Source organism: Psammomys obesus, unplaced genomic scaffold, assembly GCF_907164565.1.
Source record: "Psammomys obesus unplaced genomic scaffold, mPsaObe1.curated_primary_1811, whole genome shotgun sequence".
NCBI lineage: Eukaryota > Metazoa > Chordata > Mammalia > Rodentia > Muridae > Psammomys > Psammomys obesus.
The window spans coordinates 12,475,193-12,495,023 of record NW_026595981.1 but is presented as its reverse complement, the minus strand read 5'-3'; the positions used below and the strand labels follow the sequence as shown (position 1 = coordinate 12,495,023).

Genomic DNA, 19,831 nt, shown 5'->3' with positions numbered 1-19,831 from the left:
TTAGAAGCCCTGGCCGGGGCCAGAGTGAAGAGTTAGACCCTTACCTGATGTTGCAGAGCTGAGAGGACCAGGCTCCAAAGTGGGGTTCTCTTCAGGGTGGGCAGGGCTTATAACCCTGAGGCCACGTGGGTCAGATCTCAGGGCGCCCAACGGTCTTGGAGCCCGCCTCCACAACGCATCAGAGATTAGCCACCCCTCCCCTCCCTGGGGAGTTCAGAGTGACAGGAAGCCAGAGACAAGGCTGGGTATTGGCGGGAGAGGGCTGAAGAGGCCATCTCACACGCCCTGGGCAGGTGGCTTCCTGGATCCCAAGGCCTGCCCTGCCCTAGTGGCTCCTAGCCACAGGAGTTGGTTCAAGAGTTGAGACTGACTCATTGGAGGTGACCCCAGGAGACAACAGTTCCCTCGCTAGAGCCTTCAGTGACTGCCCAGAAGGGCTCTGAATTCCCAACACCAGAAAAATCTAGTTCCCTGAGCCCCACCCCCGCTGACAGGCCTGGCCTCCAAGCCCTGAGACCTAGTAAGGCATGGCTGTTCTATATGTTCTCCAGAGAGGTTGTGGAAGTGCAAAGGCATGAAGGGACATCAGAACAACACCAACGTCTTCCTTAGATTTGGTGTCCTCAACACCCCTGAAAGCCACCGCTTCCCCAGGCCCATCATGGGGGTGTGTATCACAGTTGGGTTGGGTCTTCATGCTGTTTTTAGGTCGTATAAGGACACAAGGACAGGACATGTCAGTTGAGTAGAGCATAGGTACCTTGGAGCCTTGGGGGAGGGGAGAAAAGAGGCTCTGACAGGCTCTCATGGCCACCGGATGTGGTCACGGGCCGCCCACCTGCACATTACCCCCACTTTCCCCATGGGGAAGGCAGGAAACTGCCCAGCCTAGGGCCCTCGACTGGGGGATGGGAGCGAGATGGGAGTCTGGGCAGGAGTTTAGGCGGCTGAGGGTAAGACCCATATTTTTCCCAGGCTTTCCCAATATTCTCAGTTAGCTCTGGAATCAAGAATGACTATGAGGGGCAGTTAAAAGAGGCAGGAGGAGCTAGAAAGAAACACTGATGTCCCCTGCTGTGAAGGCCGTGAGCGTCTTCTCTGGGTACCCCCTCTAGCCTCAGGTCTACACAGGCTTCAGAGAATACAGATTCAGAAGGGGACTGGAGGAGGGTCAGACAGGAAAAAGGAGATTGCCCCACGTGCTTTCCTTCTGCGAGAGGCGCCGCCAGCGTGGAAAAGAGTCATCCGTCCCAGTACCCTCAAGAAAAGAAGGCCACGAGCCTTCCCCCTTAAGGTCTAAAGAAACAGTGGTGAACAGCCTTACATGGCACACTGGCCAAAAATAGGCCTGTGTTCCTTTAAGAGACCACCACAAGGCCTCAGACTTGGGTGGAGGGGAAGTGGCTGCCCCAGGAGATAAGAGGATAAGAATATCACAGTTGTACAGTAACCTGAGTTTCTGGACCCCCATCCTCCAGGGCTTAGCCCAGCCCTAGAACTATCACTGGTGAGGCACCCTGTCCTAGAGAATGGAAGGCAGGGGCTGGCTTTTGCTTCCTCTTCCTCCCCCCCCCCCCCCCCCGGTTGTTCCACAGATGTCTTGAATCTGTGACAACCTGTAACAGGTCAGACCTGAGAATCCAAAGGGCACTCCAGTCTCTCTTCTGTCCTGAGCAGGGGGCCGGAGGTCACTGAGAAGCATCATCCCCTCTGTAGACAGTCTTTATTGTCCCAAACCCCCCCTCCCCCAGGGTCCATCTCTCCCCACAGAGGTTCTGGGATCAGGAAGATTCTTGGAGGGTCTGGAATTTTCTGTGGTTCCCACCTTGAGGCTGGGGCTGAAGAACAAAGGAACTGAGCAGGAACTCTGGGCCCCTGTGCCTTGGGCTTCACCACTGCTGAGCCTAAAACCCCCTAAAGGGGCAGAGCACAGTGATGCGCATGCTTGTAATTCCAGCAACTGGGGAGGCAGAGGCAGGCGGACCTCTGTGGGCCTGGTCTACAGAGTGTGTTCCAGGACAGCCAAGGCTCCGCAGAGAAACCCTGTCTTGAAAAAGCCAACCAACCAACCAACCAACCAAAACAAAACAAAACCCTAAAAATGAGAAGCAGAGAAGAGACACAAGGAAAGGTGGGGAAAGTGGCTGGGTCCTAGGCGAGGACACCAGGCCAATAAGTGTAAGAAGAGCAGGTGTGTGAGAGTATGTGTGTGTGTGTGTGTGTGTGTGTGTGTGTGTGCTGTGTGGTGCGGAATGCACACCTGTGGGTAGTTGAGATGCTGGCTGTCCCAGAGCCACACACAGTAGATGCAACCAGCTCAGGCCAACAGCTCAGCTGGAAGGCCCCCTACCCACTCCTGGACACAGCTGCCTCCTGCAAGGACACAGGAAGCCTCACTTGGCACTTGGACCAGTGAGGTGACTGACAGATGTCCTGGAGCACACAGGCACCTCTGAAGGAGAGGCCTCACCCTCACCGCTGCCCCCAAAGCTTCCTGTTGCCTGAGCTCCCCAGGAAGAGAGAAACAAAACCATCAGTGGTCGGTCGTCTGGGGCTGAAAGGGGAGGTCTTAATGTCTCCCTCGATTGATTGAGGAGAGAGAGGTCAAGTGGGTGATTCGAATTCCACCCTGGGAAACATCCAAACACAGCGAGGCACTCAGGAGGCAGCCAACTCCATTCAAATTCTGCTGAAAAATATCCTCCAAGGTCTTTTCCGGTTTTGACTTTTTTTTTTTTTTTTTTTTTTTTTTGAGACAGGGTTTCTCTGTGTAGCCCTGGCTGTCCTGAAACTCACCATGTAGACCAGGATGGCCTTGAACTCACAGAGATCTTCCTACCCCTGCCTCTCGGGTGGCTGGAATCAAAGGTTTGTGGTACCGTGCTCAGCTTTTATTTCTTAATTTTCTAAAAATATTTTTAATTTTTATTTTATGTACATTGGTGTTTTGCCTGCCTGTGTGGCTATGTGACGGTGTTGGATCCCCAGGAATGGGAATTATAAACAGTTGTGAGCTGCCATGTGGGTGCTGAGAATTGAACCCAGGTCCCTTGGAAAGGCAGCCAGTGCTCTTAAATGCTGACCCCTCTCTCTGTCCCCCAACCCCTACACATACATCTTTTTTGTTGTTGTTGTTGACAGGATCCTGTGAAGCTCAGGCTGGCCTTGAACTTGCTATGTAATCAAGGATGTCCTTAAACTTTGACCCTCCTGCTTCATCCTTAAGAGCTGGGACTACAGGCAGGTGCTACTACCCAGGGCTTTCTAGGCACGTACCCTACCAACGTGGCTACGTCTCCAGCCCCGATTCTGGCTTTCTTATTTCCTGGGTTATCTCTGCTAAGTGGAAGGAGGGCTGGGGATAATGAGCGACAGAGACACAGCCCTCTTCACTTAAGGATGAGTTTCAGACCTGGAGAGCTCCAGGCTCACTCACAGTCTTTCACTTCCACGCCTTCCTCCCTAACCCTGGGGATAGCCATCGTTTATGCTGAGATGTGGCTGTGGGCAGGTAGAGTCAGCCTGAAGAGCAGATGTGGGCCCACTGTCAGTGCTTTCAGTTGCTGAGAAGGGTGGAGCCGAGAAGGGGCTCAGGGCCATTGTGTGTGGGGGGGGAATCTATGTTCTGCTGAATGTGAGCACCATGGATAGGCACTGAGTAGTCCTCAGGAGGACAGACAACTTCGGGGCCAGACTCCTGAGGAGGGGGCGGGATATCAGCAAAGGCCCTCTGGGAGAAGAAAACACAAGTGGAAGAGAATTTGGAAAGGTCAACCCGGCAAAGAGAAGAAACAGGGAGAAAAGGGGTCCCACCTAGGCTTTTGCCTTAGAAGGAGTGCAGGCCCAGAGTAAAAGAAATGAGACAAAGAAAAACCAAGACTTCACTCCAGCTGCACAGGCCTGGGGCCTCACCCAGGGGGCAGGCAGGCAAGCAGGCAGAGATGGCAGGCCAGATAACCTGCCTTGTGAAGAGAGAAGCCACAGGAGCTAACCACTCACAAACAGGAAGCCGAGAAGGTTGAGAGGCCCACCCTTCAGGGAACTATAGTTGGGGCAGGCCCGCCACAAAGGAGGGAAATAGATTCCCTCCAACATCACAAAACTGGGTAAAGCCAATCACAATCAATAGTACCAAAAATGTGGAGGCCATTCTCGGCCTCCCTGGAGGGGCATCCAAAAGAAAGCAGGGGTCAATGGACGGATGTGCCAAGACCCCAAAAGAGGTCATGTCAGCACCTAGGAGGATCCCGGTTCACCTCACTGCCTTGGAAGCACGAGGGTTGCTGCCTACCAGGCCGGGAGACTGGGCAGGCCGTCTCTCTTGGCCTCTGCCTCCTCTATCCAGGTTTCTTCTAAATTCAACCTCCTGCTCTGCTGTCAGGCAAGGGACAGCTCCAGCACACATGGCCCATTCTGGGAAGCTGTTCTAAAGGGCTCTGGCTCAGTTGCTCTGAGATCGTTAAGACAGGATTCATGCAGCACACTGGCCCTTAGGAAGGCAAGTTGCAAGCACAGAGAGAAAGAGAGGGCAGACTGGAGTGAGGGCCAAGTGCAGGGTTCTTTCCAAGGCCTCTGGAAGAAGCAGAAAACCTGGGTAAGAAAGGGGGTGTTAATGGAAGGGAGAAGGCCACCATGACCACTGCTGTGGGAGTGGTTATGAAATAAGAAGTATTCTCCTCTGGGATTTCCGAGGGACACTAGCACGAAAATTAAAGTTCCCTCTACCCACAGGTGCCAGGCCTAAGTGCATAGCTGTTCCAGCAACCCTGATTAAAAAAAAAAAAATCTCTCCTTCTCTATCTGTGTGTGTCTGTCTGTTTCTGTGTGTCTGTCTGTGTGTGTGTGTGTGTGTGTGTGTGTGTGTGTGTGTGTGTGTGTGCTGTCATGTGTGGCAGCTAGCCTGGGCTCCATACATTCACCTCTTCTTGCCATAAGAGCGTCCAGAGTGCACACAGTGAAGGTGAGGAACACACTTGGTCCTCACCTCATTTGATCATGCTGACCCAGGAGAGCAAACATGGAGGACAGTCCAAAGGACCAAACAGAGAGACAAGATCCCTGGGGCTCTTGACCGTGTAACTTCGGGCCTGTGAGTGAATCTGTCCGGAACCCCCATCCTGCCTATTTCTTCAACTGTAGAATGAAGGAGAAAACTCATCAAAGGACCTGTTCTGACTCTAGAGTATCCCCGAGGACAAAGGTCCGAGGACCTTAATGGTAGGAGGAGGCGATGGTACCATGTTCTAAACCTGCCAGGCCACAGGGCGGCCATACATCTTCCCTGATGGATCCAGAGAGGGCTCTGGGGGCAAAAGGGTTGTCAGGTTCTCCTGTCAACCTCCGGCCCCCCACAGGGCTCCTCCTACCCCAGGCACAGCTGCAAACACAAGATGTGGGAAGAGGAGACCATGATGTACATAAGCTAGCCTGGCCTCTGTGTATTCACCTCTCCATGCCAGGGGAAGGTCCTGTGCCCCCCCCCCCCCAGGAAATGTGGAAAGCACATTCGGCCTGCACCTCATTTGATCGTGCTGACCCAGTAAGGCAAATGTCAATGTCCCTATTTCAGATTGAGGAACCGGAATCTCAGCCAGGTTAAGGTTCTTCTTCCTAAATATCAGCCAACAGTCTGCATCCCGTTTTACTGTTCCCCCCCTCCCCGAAGAAGTCAATTCTAACTCCTCCCCCCACCCCCACCCCCCACAAAAGCAGTTCTTCCATGAGGACCTATCTGTCCCCCAAAATCCCAGTCTGAGGGAGGAGCTGGGAAAAGCTATGGGAGGGACTGAGGGAGGGAGGGGGGCCCACTTCCCTGCCCCGGGCTTGTGAGTAGGAGCAGCAGATGTGAGGAAATGGGTCACCAAGCAGTCTTCAAAACCTGTCCAGGTCACCATCCCCACCCAGCCTCTTCAGGTGGGGGAGGGCTAGCCACCAAGCCTACGAGAAGCCCAGGAGTGGAGCAGACAGCAGCAGCAGCAGCAGCAGCAGCAGCTCATAGCACTGGAGCCGTTAAAAATGACTCAACCAGAAAGTACGTTTGAAGTGACGCCCACTGGGCCCCACAGCCAAACCTCAAAAAGACGAAGTGAGAGAGACAGTCCTGTGGGGGCTGGGCCGGAGGTGGAGGCCCAGCCTGGAGCTGGCCTAACCAAATAAGGGCAAATGTTCTCCACGTAGACCAATGGAGCATGAGTGTCAGCGTCATGGGGCTGTGGTTCCAGGAGGGGGAGGTGAGAGGTTGAGGGAAAATGGAGGTGGGGATGGGGGACAGGGGTTCCAGGCCCTCTTCCTCTAAGGGTCTGAGGGTTAGTGAACATAGCAGGGCGTTGAGGGCCTCGCTCCCGAAGGGACCTCGGTGCTGATGTCTGTGAACTTGCAGCCACACACTCCCTGGGGCCCCACCTGCTTGTTGGCGGTCCAGGAGGCAAAAGGAACATGAGGAAGACTGCCCTCTCTAATCCCAGCCCTGTCCCTGCCCCCAGAATGGTCATAAGCACAGCAGAGATGTGCAAGGGGAAATGCTGATTCAGTGTGATGCTCGGTGTTCTCATCTGTGAGAAGGGAATACTGTCTCAGAAGACATCTGGTCACCAAGGACCACATTTTGACCACTTTTGACCCTGGAAATTGCCCCATGAGAGTATAATTGTGATGACAGAATCACAGGTCACTGGCAGGTTCCCACTGGTGTTCTTGCCTCTAGTTGCCAGGAAAGATCCCTTTGCGAGGATGTCAGTTCAATTCTGGCCCGGTACCTCCAAGTGGGTGGGGGAGGGGCTTACTCTCTCCTGATATAAAGAGAGAGACTGATGGGAGCCCACTCCAGGGACATGCCTGCCTCTACTACCTCATTTTGCCCAGCAGAAGCCTGGATGCCAGGTTGTGCCCCACCTCTCTGCCTGAGACCCGCCCTCCATCTTCCTCTGAGGAAGTGAGTCTGCTCAGCCGCCCAGAGAAAGTGCTGCAGCTGCCTTCTCGGGGTGGGGAAGCTGCCAGGTTGTCTTTCCATCACCCCATTGTCACAAGCCATCCGTCCCTGATGGGTGCAGGGATCCAGAGGAGTCTAGGTCGTTTCAGGGCCCCTCCCCCTCCCAAGCACAGATTTGCCTTGTCCCCTCTGACCTTTGCTATTCAGTCCCCCCAGGGAACTATCCACCCCATCTCCACGCCACCCATCGCCACCATCGCCACCACCACCCCTTTCTGGCTAATGGTCCTTCTAGGTGTTTTCCAAAGCAAGAAGGGACTCAGAGGGTGGCAGGTGCTGGTTTGGGGAAAAAAAAGGAGAAACACTTTGTCGAAAGCAACCAGGGGCCCTGCCTTGGAGTCTGAACAACTTCCCTCCGTTTGCTGCCTAGTGCAAGGGAGGAGGTATGCATGCCCAGAGACTGGAAAGGGGCCTGCTCGCTCCCTAACTTACAGGCACCCATCCACCACGGGATGGAGCTCAAGGAAAGCTCCGGGGTCTCAAGTCCTCTGTACCATGCTACCTGTCCTCTCTCCTAAGGGACTCTAAGATGGAGGGCCAAAACTCAAAGGGACGATGGTTTTCACCACAATCCCCAGGAACTCGATGTCTCAGTGTCAACTGTACAGGGAAGTTTGGTGTGCGCTCGGCTCCCATTTCCTGGGCCGAGCACGACAGCACTTGAAGCCAAAAGCTCTGAGCCAAGTTTGTCGGACACACCTCACAGCTGTGATTCCTCTTGAGTGAGGCTGATGCGGTCTGGTCCTGTCACTTATAAGGTGGTGGCCTTCACAGGACTCTGCCAGCCTCAATGTTGTGCTATCCGCCTTTGTGCTGTGCAGCGGCCTAGATCTTGTCCTCCCAAACAGGGAGGTGGAGGTCATCCAGCCAAAGACACAGGCAAGCAGCCATGTGCTTTTCTCCTTCTAAGCCTTACTCTTCCATTCAGCTGCCACACCACAGTAAGTACCAGATGCAGCTGTCTGCTTCTTCAGCTCAAGCAAGTCTAGAAGGGAGACAGCCAGGAATGAATGACGGAAGTGACAGCTGATGGGCTGTGCACCCAAGAGGTAGAAGAATAATTAGTCCTCAAGCCATTTTACCACAGGATACAAAAATGAAGGCTCACAAACAATGATTTTGAGATAAGTGAAGGTTAAATTGTATCCTGATCCTTGTGTGCAGATCGCAAAGAAGTAACACTTTAAAAAATGTATTACATTTTTTAGACTAGGCTTATATCTCAATGGTAGAGCATTGCCTTTAATACATAGGGCCCTTGGTTCAATACACACACACACACACACACACACACACACACACACAGACACACACACACACAGAATACAGGCAAGTACAGTCATGTAAGCCTGCAATACCAACTACTCCAGAGGATTAAGAGTTCAAAGTCTGCCAGGCAGTGGTACAGCAAGATTTTAGTCCCAGCTCTTTAGACACAGAGGCAGGTGGATCTCTCTGAGTTGGAGGCCAGCCTGGTGTACAGAGCAAGTTCTAGGACAGCCAGGGCTACACAGAGAAACCCTATCTCGGAAAACCAAAACCAACCAACCATCGAAACGAAGTTCAAAGCCTGCCTGGGCTACAGAGTAAATTTTAGACCAGCTTGAATAATTTGGTGAACTGTCTCCAAGCTTAACACGGGGCCATGTCCCTGAGCGGTAGGGTGCTTGGCTGAGAAAGAAGGAAAGAAACAAGGAAGCAAATGCCTACCCAGCACTTCGGTACCCAGCACTGCAGTGCCCCGCATGCTCTCTCGCACCTCCCACGGGTTTGTCTATCTTGCCAGCTAGTGCTATAACTTTGTTAGCTGAGTTTTGTAGAGAAGCTCTGCACTGGGCACTGTGGCACACACACTCCCCCAGCCCTCGGGAGGCAGCTGTCTTTGGGTTCCACTGAAGCCTGTTGCAGTGAGTTCTAAATCGACCAGCAAGGGCTACGGTAGTGAGACCCTGTCTCAGAAAAGGAAAAAAAAAAAAGAAAAGAGTGAAATGTGTAGACAAGGCAATTTAAATCATAGGACAATGTTAGCAGATACAGCTGGTGTGGGGTTCGAAGATTCTTGTCCTTAGAGGAGACACATTTTTTCATCACACACAAGCCTCTAGGTTCCATCAGGGTGTGCCAGGGCCACGATCAGGCTGCAGGCAGAGGGAGGTGGGGAGGACAGTGCAGAAGAGAATGGGAAACATGGGGCACAGGCTGGCCTGGGACTTGGAGATGAATGGGAGATGGCGCTGGAGAGAACTGAAAGGCTGCCCCGTTTCCCTTTAACCTCCTCCCTGGATAGACTGTTACTCCTACTGCCTCCTGTGGCTAAGTTTAGATTGGGGACTGGAGGCATTTAGAGTAGGGATGGGAGCAAGCAGGGTCCAGTGTGGAGGGAGGTGTTACTTCAAACAAAAAGCAAATGCCTCACGATTCTGTGCAGCCCTCACATAGAGAGTAACCTCGCCAGAAACAGCAGCGCTCAACTATGGACATTGTGTTGCTTGAGCTAAGGCTCCAGGTCTTAATCATGGCTAAGCCACTTTAACCCTCAGAGCCTCTCCGCTCATTGCCATAGAAGGACTGTGTCCCAGGAGTTTTGTAAAGATCAAATGAGATAATGGATGTCAAAGACCTTTGTCAGCTACCAAATACTGTTTACATGAAAGTCTTTATGGACACTGAGAGCTAGACAGCAAAGTAAGGTCCGTCTTCACCTACATGCCTCTGATACACTCAGAGAACAGTCATCTGAGAGGTGCCAGGTGAGGACTGAGCATTTGGCTGTAGACAGGCTGAGGGCAACAAAGTAGTGGCTATAAGAGGAAGGGTCTCAGTCCCCAAGCTGGCAAGCCTACCCTGAGTTCAGGCCCTTACCAGTTAGGGACTCTGCCAAGACATTCTGACTCTTGCTGTACCAGCTGCCAGCCATCATTGTGCTGTCACTAAATCCCTCCGTTTTGGGGAGAGCAACATCAGGTGTAAAAAATGAGGACAAGGCAGAAGTCCGAAAGCAGCCTAGCTGTTGCTGCTTCTAGAGTTTTGTCTGAGTGGAATGTTTTATTGAACAGGGGAAGAGCCTTGTCCAAGGGACAGAGGTCAAACCACTGATTAAGAAACCAATGGTGTGCACCTGCAATGCCAGTTACTTGGGAGGCAAGGGGATCACAAGTTCAAAGTCAGCCTGGGATTACAAGTTCAAAGTCAGCCTGGGATCACAAGTTCAAAGGCAGCCAGTTTAAATTGGTGAGATCTAACACAGAGAGTACTAGGGCTGGGGATAGATCAGTGGTAGAATGCTTGCCTAGCATACATGAGGCTTGAGGTTCAACCCCAACACTAAGGGGTAGCGGGGGGTGCAGGCTGGAGGGCTCACTCATACCTCAAAACCTAAGAAGGGTCTTAGCTTCAAGTACTGAGCTCTGACAAGTAGAATGCAGACAGCAGCCCTGGAATTTGAAAGGCAACCCCAGCCCCGCCACAGGACAGCCCACCCTGAGAGCCCAGAAGCATGTTCCTGTCTCAAGCATCTCTGGCCTTGAAGAAAGGGTGGGACTCTTAACACCTTTTTGCCTGTCTAGGCTGCTGGGCAGCATCACAAGTAGGATCCGGTACCAGAGGAAAAGAGAGCACCTCTCGGGTGGAGGGAGCTACAAGACCCCTGGACCCCATGATCAACAGTGGTTGTCTTTCACTTCCTGTGAGACTGACAGTTGGGGCCCAGCTAGGTGTGGGACTCAGGCAGCCCAATGTGGTTATTCGCGCAGGCTCTTCTGGCCTCCCCTCCCCGCCACTGTTTCCATTCTCACCATGCAGTCCGCCGCGCGTCCGGGTCATGCACACAGGAAAGCAGCCGGGGCTTTCCAAGGGACTTCTGAGAAAGCCAGTGAAAGCTTAGGTGTTGGCTCAACAGCCTAGGCCCTCTTGGGGAAACCTTGTTCCCTCCAGGAGGTAAGTTCTGGCCTGGCAGTTGCTCTGGCTATCCACCAAGGCCCCTTTCTGAGAAGGCTGTTAAAGAGCTCAACACCTATGCAGCTTTTACTTTAGATGGCTGGGCTAGAGAACTTCAAAGGCTCAATCTGGAACGGAGGGTAATGACCTATTCACTCTGATGACACAATGAAAGCACTCGTGGGGACCTGTGAGTGGACGTGAGTGGCCTGGTCACTACCAGCTTGCTTTCCATGGGCTGGGATGAGACAAGCACAGGGTCGAGAGAGAGCCACCGGGTCAGCAGCTCTTCCTTCTCACACTTTCCACAAGGGACAGTAGCTGAAGGCCTAATGCAGGTCACTCTGCTAACAAGATAGCATTCCCCCAGCAGGGAAGTTCTGGGCATCACCCCCAATTGTGACTAATTGCGAAGATGGTGTAAATATTGAAGAATACCTAATAATTGGAGATCAAATTTTACACGTTACTCTTTATTAGTATTTGGCTTTTTGAGACAGGGATCTCATTCCGTAGCCCAGACTTGACCTAACCCTGAACACCAGCTTACAGGTGCTAAGATTGCAGACATGCGCCACATCTGGCCCTTTTAGACCAGCTACATGTCCTCACTCTTTACGTCCAGTCTTTGCAAATCTGAAGCAAACATGGTGAACAGGAGTAATTTCTCCTTTTTTACAGATGGGAACTGAATAGAAACCAAAATGGGACACAATTTCTGTGACTTTGGTGAGAATATACGTTAAACTTTTTATTACAAAAACCTCACATCTAGGCATTACCTAGATGTGGCATTCACATGTGGCATTACCCATGTCTCCTCCCTTCTAGGCCAGAGGAGGGCCTGCTTTCCATGGAAACACAAATACCCTACAGTGGCTGTAGACCAAGACCCAACAGCCACTAAGGTAATAAGGAGACTGTGAAATGTGACACTGGCAAAGGTACAGCAAGTACAGAGAACAAAGGGAGGAAGAAAGAGAAGTAAAAACAGGGTCAAGGGGTAAAGGTCACTAAGGAGTCTAGGGATTCCTTCAAAGACTGCTACAATAGGTCTAGAGGACAGAACACTGGATTTCCAGTCAGAAGGTTTCCCTGCTTCCTGATACACGAGCAAGCACAGCAGAACGGCTCTCCTGCAGCCTCAAAGGCAGGCCAGAGAATGGGCAAGTGAGCCCTCGCTCTGAGAAGAAAAGGGACGGAGGCATGGGCCACAGCTTTAAGTATATCCCCAAAGTTCATTTTATTGGAATTTGAACCAAAGTCCTGCCCATGGTCAAAGGCAAGGCCCTGAACAGAGGTAGGAAAATCAGTATCTTACTCTCTCCTTGATACAGCCTCTGAGAATCCACCAAGCCAGACACTCCCACTACACCAGTGGTCAGAGAAAGTGAGATGACTCAAGGGCCGGATGCAATGCTTTCACAGAAGTCTGCTGATCCAAGGGCAGGAGTGTTCAGAGCTCCGCCGTTTAATCTCACAGGGAAACAAGTACAGACTGAAGTAGAGAGCAAGACGCTGTGGCCTGCACCTAGGTCTTGATCGCCGTGTCTCTGGATTTGTAGGCCACTCCTCGGCTTTTCAGCTCCCGCACGATTCCTGTGACAGGAAAAGAAACAAGCCCATGAGAGAGTCTCAAGGATGAAGACCCCTCACCTGCCCGCCACTGGGGTTGCCTGACTATCACTTAATTTATAGGCAAAGAGCTACCAGGGAAGAAGTGGGGCTCACAGGGTCATCAAAACCCAGAGTTTGGAGCCAAAATGTATGGGTGGTAACAAGCAAGTTATAGGTTGTTGGAGGGCTCTGCTGCTGAAGATTGCAGCCTCCATGACCTAGATATCTTGGTGCAAGATGGAGGACTCCCTTCCCCTAGTGGGGCTTCTTACTCTCTGCCTGTCCTTGTTTGGAGGATGTCCCTGAGCTAGATAGGTGGCTTATTGTAGAAACAGCCTCTGACAGTTTCCTCCAGAATGCTCCCTGGGCCCCCTCCCCATATGATAATTAGATAGTGAGCCCTTGGCACTGCCAACAGGACCATAGTGTTTAATGCAAACAAAGTACACAGCGAACCCCTTATCAGACTACCTCCTGACTGCTTCCCCTTTCCTATTTATTTCCCTCACCCCTGGAACAAAATTGATCTGCCTCTCTAAGGCTGGTCCTGTAACCGTCATTCCATCATGCTCCCCCCACTTCTGCTCCTCCCATCCTCGTGGGCTGGTGGCCAATAGACCCTGAGTAAAGAGGAGACCCACAATTGGTGTTAATTCACATAAAAGGCTGGCTTCCGCTGGGCCCAGCACAGAAACACTGTTACAACTGTCATTACCTTGGGGCAGGCGACCAGTGACTGACACAGCATATACACCCGGCTTAAAATTACCTGAGGAAGAAAGATTAAAATGGGAATGAGTTAAGACTGGAGACCAGGGGCTGGAGAGATGGCTCAGAGATTAAGAGCACTGTCTGCTCTTCAAGAGGTCCTGAGTTTAATTCCCAGCAACCACATGGTGGCTCACAACCATCGATACTGGGATTTGATGCCCTCTTTTGTCATGCAGGTATACACGCAAATAGATGCTCATGTGTATAAATAAATAAATCTTAAAAAAAAATAAAGACAGACTGGAGACCAATGGAGAATTACGTCAAAAATGGAAGAGGTAGGGGTGTGTGTGTGTTGTGTGTGTGCACACGCATGAGCACATTCCATGGTTCACATGTGGGGGTGAGAGGACACCATACAAAATCGGTTCTCTCCTTCTACCACGTGGGTCCTCAGGATCAGACTCGGGTTGTCCAGCCTGGCATTGCTGAACTATCATGCCAGCCCCAAGGCTCGACCTTTCTATAATCCCCTCTTTCCCACCATAAAACTGCACACTGTGCTGATGTAAGACATCCCTTTGGACCCTCAGGCGCATTCCCAACATGCACAGGCCAGGATAGGAAGACACTTACTGACGCGCTGCCACTTGGAGACCCAGCTGTCCTCTGGACTCATCATTGCAATGATTCTAGAGAGGGGAAAAAAAAAAAAAAGAGTTAGCCTGAGGCCATCCTGCTAGAGGGGGCTACTGAGCAAAGCAACAGTCCTAGGAGAGGAACCTGAGAACTCACCACAGAAAGCTGGGAAGTAGTTCTAAAGGTGGGAAGGAGCTGACTTAGGAGGGGCAGGAGAGAGGTCCTTCAGTCTATGTCCCCGGCAGCCAGTGAAAAGAGCTTTACCCAGGCATGCCAGCACAGCCCAATTACTAGAAGTCCAGAGCCTGGTGCAAAGGAGTCAAAAGAATGGATCCCCTTACTGAAAACCTGCCTGGCCAAGCATGCCCTCTAATGAGCTGTATTATAAACATGCGCATTTCACAGCTTCTCACCACTGAGACTCACAGGTGAGACAGTACACACAAAGTGCCTACTACAGAGCCTGACAGAGTAGATGCCAAGGGTCACTTCCCATTCCAACCGTCCTTCGGCAGGTAGCTGATTCCATAGGCTGGAGCAGAAAGGCTACTCAGGCCTAAAAAGCCACTATGTGAGCAGACAGGTAATATGAGGAGCTCCGCAGGTTACTTGTTATTCATCTATTCAATCAGTAACCGGGGCCTAAACTGCCAAGTCTGTTCTAGAAACTGTCACTGCTGACTGCCTCCTCCATGGCCATTCCCTGTTTTCTTGGCAATAATGCTCAAGTCTATGATTTCACTCTCAGTCTGAGTGGAACTAATCTCACTCCCAGGAGTGGCAAGAAGGGTGAGGACAGCTACGCGGCTCTGCAGATTGATCCAGGAGAGGCAAGTACAAAGGCTCTCCCCCACCATCAGTGCCTTCTCTGCACTTTACAATCTACTCTTTCAGCCCAAAGGTCTATGGTCCTTGATACCCAAAATTTACCCTAAAGAGAATGTCCACACTTCTCAAAACATACCCAGTGGTCCTAGCCTATGCCTTTGCTTCAGTCAGAATCCTTTTATTTGAAATGTTCTATCTCATCTCAACTTCCTCCAAACTCCTATAGTTCTAGACAGGCCTGACCAGGAATGCCTGCAATCCGTTACCATGGAGGCTGAAGCAGAAAGACTGAGTCCAAGATCTATTTAGCTAACCTAAAATGTCCATGTTTCCAAAATAAGGAAAAAAATAGGGCTGATCTATTTTGGTGGCAATTATAAAGATATAACTCACATTCAGCAAGATGCCTCTTAAAAACAAACAAGCCAGGTGTGGTGCACACCTATAATCCCAGCACTCAGGAGACAGAGGCAAGTGGATCTCTGTGAGTCTGAGGCCAACCAGGGAGACAAAGAAACCCTGTCTCAAAATAAAAACAAACCAAACAAATAAAAAACACAAGAATAGAAAACCCAGAAAGTAACAGGAGGTAGTGAGGAGGGGAGAAATTAGAACCTCTAAGTACCGTTTTTCGGTTCCTCAAACGACGACCTGTTACATTAAGATGCAGCAATCCCACCCATAGACATACACCCAAAAGCTCCAAATCAGAGACTTAACCAGGTCCACGTACATCGTCTATGTAGCTGTCCTCTGCACAATGGCTGGAATGTGAGAAACCATGGCAGCAACAGATAAAAAATCTGCTATACACACAATGTAGTAAGAATAGCCAGCTTTTAACTTTATCATATTGTATGAATGTTTTGCCTGCATGCATATTTGTCCATCCCATGTGTGCCTGCTGCCCACTGATGTCAGAAAAGGGCATTAGATTCCCCTGGGACTGGAGTTATCAATGGTTGTGAGCAGCCATGCCAGTGCTGGGAACTGGACCTGTGTCCTCTGCAAGATCAACCAGGGCTCTTAACCACTGATCCAATTCTTCAGCTCCCTAAACAGGCAACCTCAATAAATAAATAGATAGATAGATAGATAAATGGATAAATGGATAAATGAATAAATGAATAAAGGAAAAGGAAGGAAGGAAAGTTTCTGGGAACTGGAGAAGCAGCTCAGTGATTGACAGCACATACTGATCTTGAAGAGGACCCATGTATAGTTCCTACCACCCACAAGGGTAGCTCACAACTGCCTATAATTGCATCTCTAAGGGGATATCAAGACTGTGGCCTTCTTGGGCACCTGCATTCATGTGCACATAGCCACAAAATATATTTAAAAAGAAAAATATATCTTTAAAATAAATAATCTTTTTAAAAAGGCTAGATTGGTAAGGATTAAAAATGTGTGTCATCCTCCCATCTCACTGGGTAACTCTTAACACAGCTAGTGCAAGCTTTCACTTATGGATGGGCGTGCCTCCATTTCAGATTTTGTATTCTTAGACCAGGTCTCATGATACAGCTGAAAGCACTTGACACTCATGTCCTTCTAGGCAGCTTGAGAGCTAGGCCTGAAGGCGGCATCAACACACCCAGCTCCTTCATTAATCAACTCTTGAATGACTAGTGAAGAAACAAAGGGATGAGAATACATGAATGTATATTAGCACACACAGGAACTAATCAACATATTTTTTGCTCAATCTTTTATTCTTCCCTAAAGGAATCAAGGTCTACCTTTATAGAAATATAACAAATACTAGGCTCAAGCCTAGCTTAAATGTCAGTCTTTAATTGGCCTGGAATGCAGAAAAAAACTTAGCAATGCTGCTGCCTTAAGGAAGAAGACCAAGCCATTCATGCTTCTCTCATTTCCCTTCCTACCCACGGGACCATGTGCCAAAGGAAAAGTCCTCTTATAGACCTCTTCAAGATTATCAGGTTTGATCCAGTGGTAGTGGTACATGCCTTTAATCCCAGGCAGAGGCATGTAGGTCTCTGTGAGTTGCAGGCCAGCCTGATCTACATAAAGTGAGTTCCAGGACAGCCAAGGCTACACACAAAGAAACCCTGTCTCAAAAAAACCGAAAATAAAATCAAATCAGTTTTGTTTTGTATTATTATTATTATTATTATTTTTCTGGCTAACTTATTTGGGTTTATGGGTGTGTGTGTGTGCGTGTGCAACCTCTCTCAGAGATCCATGCAGGCCAGGGCACGTGTGTTTTGAAGTCAGAAAACAAGTCTAGGAACTCAGTTCTCTCCTGCCACCTTGTAGGATCTGGCAATTGAAATCCAAGGTTATCAAGCCTGCCATCAGCCATCTCACTTGCTGAGACATCTAGATGGTCTTGTTTGAGACAGAATCTCACGCAGCCCAGGCTATGTAGCCGAGGCTTGCTCCGAACTTCTGATTCTCTGGCTTCTTCCTCTCAGAGGATGGGAGTATCTCACTAAGATACTGTTTGAAGGAGATTACTGTAATTGTATACCTTTACTTCCAAAACGGATCTTCATGTATCCAACATTTTTGGAGGAGCTTTAGAAATTAACCCCTGGGCTTTGTATATGCCAATTACACGTTTTGTTGCTGTATTATACTTCCAACCTTTCTGCATCCTGTGCCAGACACTGGCATATAAAATAAGCAGCCTCAACTATCATTGAACAGACAAAAGCAGTGAAGCATTGTTAAACAAAACACAGAAAAAGCAAACAGCATTTTAAATGTCCTCCTAGCCACTGTTTAAAACAATAAACATAAGATGAAATTAATTTTATCCAAATAAATCCAAAACATTGTTTCAACATTTACCTAATCTAAAAAATTAAGATTATTTGGCATCCTTTTTCTTCATGCTGAACTTTTGCTCTCTGGCATATATTTGACTCTTAAGGCATATTCTAATTTGAACTAGCCATAAGTCAAGTACTCAGTAGCTACAGGAAAGCTCACAGCTACTGGTCTGGATGCATAGAATTAGCATCTCTAAAAAAACAAAAACAAAAACAAAAACAAAAACAAAACAAAAAACTAGCTGGTCCCAGCCAGTCTTAAGACCACAAAGATCACAGACAGACTCTATGATCCTAATGGCCCCTCCGGTTTGCAAATTACAAAATTCTACTACTAATACTAAATTCCGTAAAATATATACGCTTTAGGTAACATAGCAGCATACATAGGCAAAAACAATTATTCTAAACAGACCAAGTGTATACTTCTGTGTTCTTTCTAATATGTGAACAGTGTAAATGGCGTGAGTTATAAGTAAACAAAACTTTCAGAGACACTGAACTGTAGGGGTGATAAAGTCAACAAACCATTCGCTTGTCAATAATATATGATCTGCTCCACATTTACTTCTCGGGTCACGGCCAAGACGGCGCAGAGGTGAACAGAGGGGCATGAAGAGGCTTACCCATCAAATGAAGAACTGGTGCAGTCATATACCATCTCTCTGTTGCCCTTCATTTGCAGGTATGGATCACAGTTGTCGCAACCATCATACTCAAACTGGTCTATCGTCTGCAAAGGAAAAAAAAAGGAGGGGGGAGATGAGTACGTACATGATCTTAATATTTCTAACGGCGCCAACCTCTTGATTCTCTAGATAGCCCAACACCTATTGGTCTCCAGACTATTCCCTAATTTCACCCTCACACTCTCTCATCTCTTGTCCCTAGTTCAGCTTATACACTTTTCTAATCTCTTTGGGGTCAGGTACCCTCTCCAACTACTCTCTCAGCTGCTTTGGCTCCTAGCGTCTTCCCAGCCCAACACTGTAAGTTCACCGAACATCTGCTGCGGAGCTCAAACTCGTGCTAAGATCTGAAGACTGAAAGGCAGGTGCTATCACCCGTGCCTTCAGCAGGCACGAAAGCCCTGCTCGCGTTCCTTCGACGAACGCGACGGCTCCCTTAGGGTTTCCACTCCCCTGGCAATCTCCCGGGATCTCAGATCTTTTTCTTTCCTGCCTCTCGCCCCATTTCACCCTTTCTCCCGTTTTGCCTCCCCAATCGATCCTACAACCAAGGCCCCGACGGACACCTTGACTAAGGAGCACAGCAAACAAGCCCGCAGATGCCGGAGGTCCTTCGGCACCGTCTCCAGGGCCATCTTCACCGACACGACGAGATCACAGGGAAAGACAGTCACAGGTTCCACAGCCGCAGGAAGTAAACAGACCAGTACCCAGAATGCCCACCGCTTCCTGTACGTAACTTCCGGTTCCGGTGCAGGCGGCCGTCGGCCCCACCTCCACCCCCCTCCGGAGAAGATGGTTTCTCCCGCAGGGGGCGTGGGCGGGGCAGCCACCTGGGCCGCGCGCGCCTCCGTCACCTGGACTCTCGAGAGCGAGCGGAAGACGGTGCGCTGGGGGCGGTTGGGCCGGTAGGGGCGGGACAGCGGGGTGCGGCCGGCGCATGCGCAGGAGGCGTGGCGCGGAGCGGCCGGCGGAGCTGAGCGCCGTACCTCGGGCGTTTTGATGGAGATGTCTGGCTGCAGGCCCGGATTCTCTCGGGATCCCTAGGGAGGACCTAGATTGTTTTGTCTGCTTGTTTTATTTCGTTCGCTTATTGAGACAGTAAACGGTAATTCCCAAGCTGGCCTCCAACTCTTGGAGTACCGGACGGTGACCTTGAATTTCTCTTCAGCCTCCCGAATGCTCAGACTACGAGCCTGCCGCTTCGCGCTAGGATGTTTTAAAACTTGAGGCAGTGAGTCCTTGCCACTTCTGGGTCGTCTGCGGAGATAGAAAACAAACCCGGCGAGGCCCCACCCCTCCTTGTGACTGCGAGAGTGGGATAGGGTTTCGTTTGCGGTCCGCAGGAATGTTAGCCTGAGCCGCGCCGACAGGGTTGCGCGTATTTAATTCCTCCTACAAGCCTCTCGTTTGCGTGTCCTGGCTGATAATTTACGCTTTGTAAAACTCTTGGCACATTTAGACATAATTCCATGAGAACATCTGTAGATTAAGGCATCTTCTCAAACGCCCCCCTCCCCACGTCAGCTGCTGCTGATTTGTGTAGGTCACAAAATTCCTTGCCTTCTGAACTGGGCACCCAAGACACCTAGTATCCTGAGCAAATCACACAGAAGAAGCAC

General features: G+C 50.1%; 1 protein-coding gene across 1 annotated transcript; it reads right to left on the bottom strand.

Moving 5' to 3' along the window:
- Nucleotides 1-12,142: 12,142 nt before the first annotated feature.
- On the bottom strand, nt 12,143-18,922 carry Supt4h1 (SPT4 homolog, DSIF elongation factor subunit). The gene is made up of 5 exons (XM_055620543.1): nt 18,776-18,922; nt 18,147-18,253; nt 13,889-13,944; nt 13,257-13,310; nt 12,143-12,523 (listed from the first exon to the last, which is right to left on the bottom strand). Exons 1-5 carry the CDS (start codon nt 18,842-18,844, stop codon nt 12,456-12,458), a joined length of 354 nt encoding a protein of 117 aa, XP_055476518.1. The 5' UTR covers nt 18,845-18,922; the 3' UTR covers nt 12,143-12,455.
- Nucleotides 18,923-19,831: the final 909 nt, after the last annotated feature.

Excerpts from the sequence above, each read along its gene's own strand:
- Supt4h1 (XM_055620543.1), bottom strand. The coding sequence starts at position 18,844 with ATGGCCCTGGAGACGGTGCCGAAGGACCTCCGGCATCTGCGGGCTTGT. Across the intron at positions 13,945-18,146 it reads ACCAGTTCTTCATTTGATGG|AATCATTGCAATGATGAGTC; the intron begins GTAAGCCTCTTC and ends TCCCCTCTCTAG. Across the intron at positions 13,311-13,888 it reads CTCCAAGTGGCAGCGCGTCA|GTAATTTTAAGCCGGGTGTA; the intron begins GTAAGTGTCTTC and ends TTTCTTCCTCAG.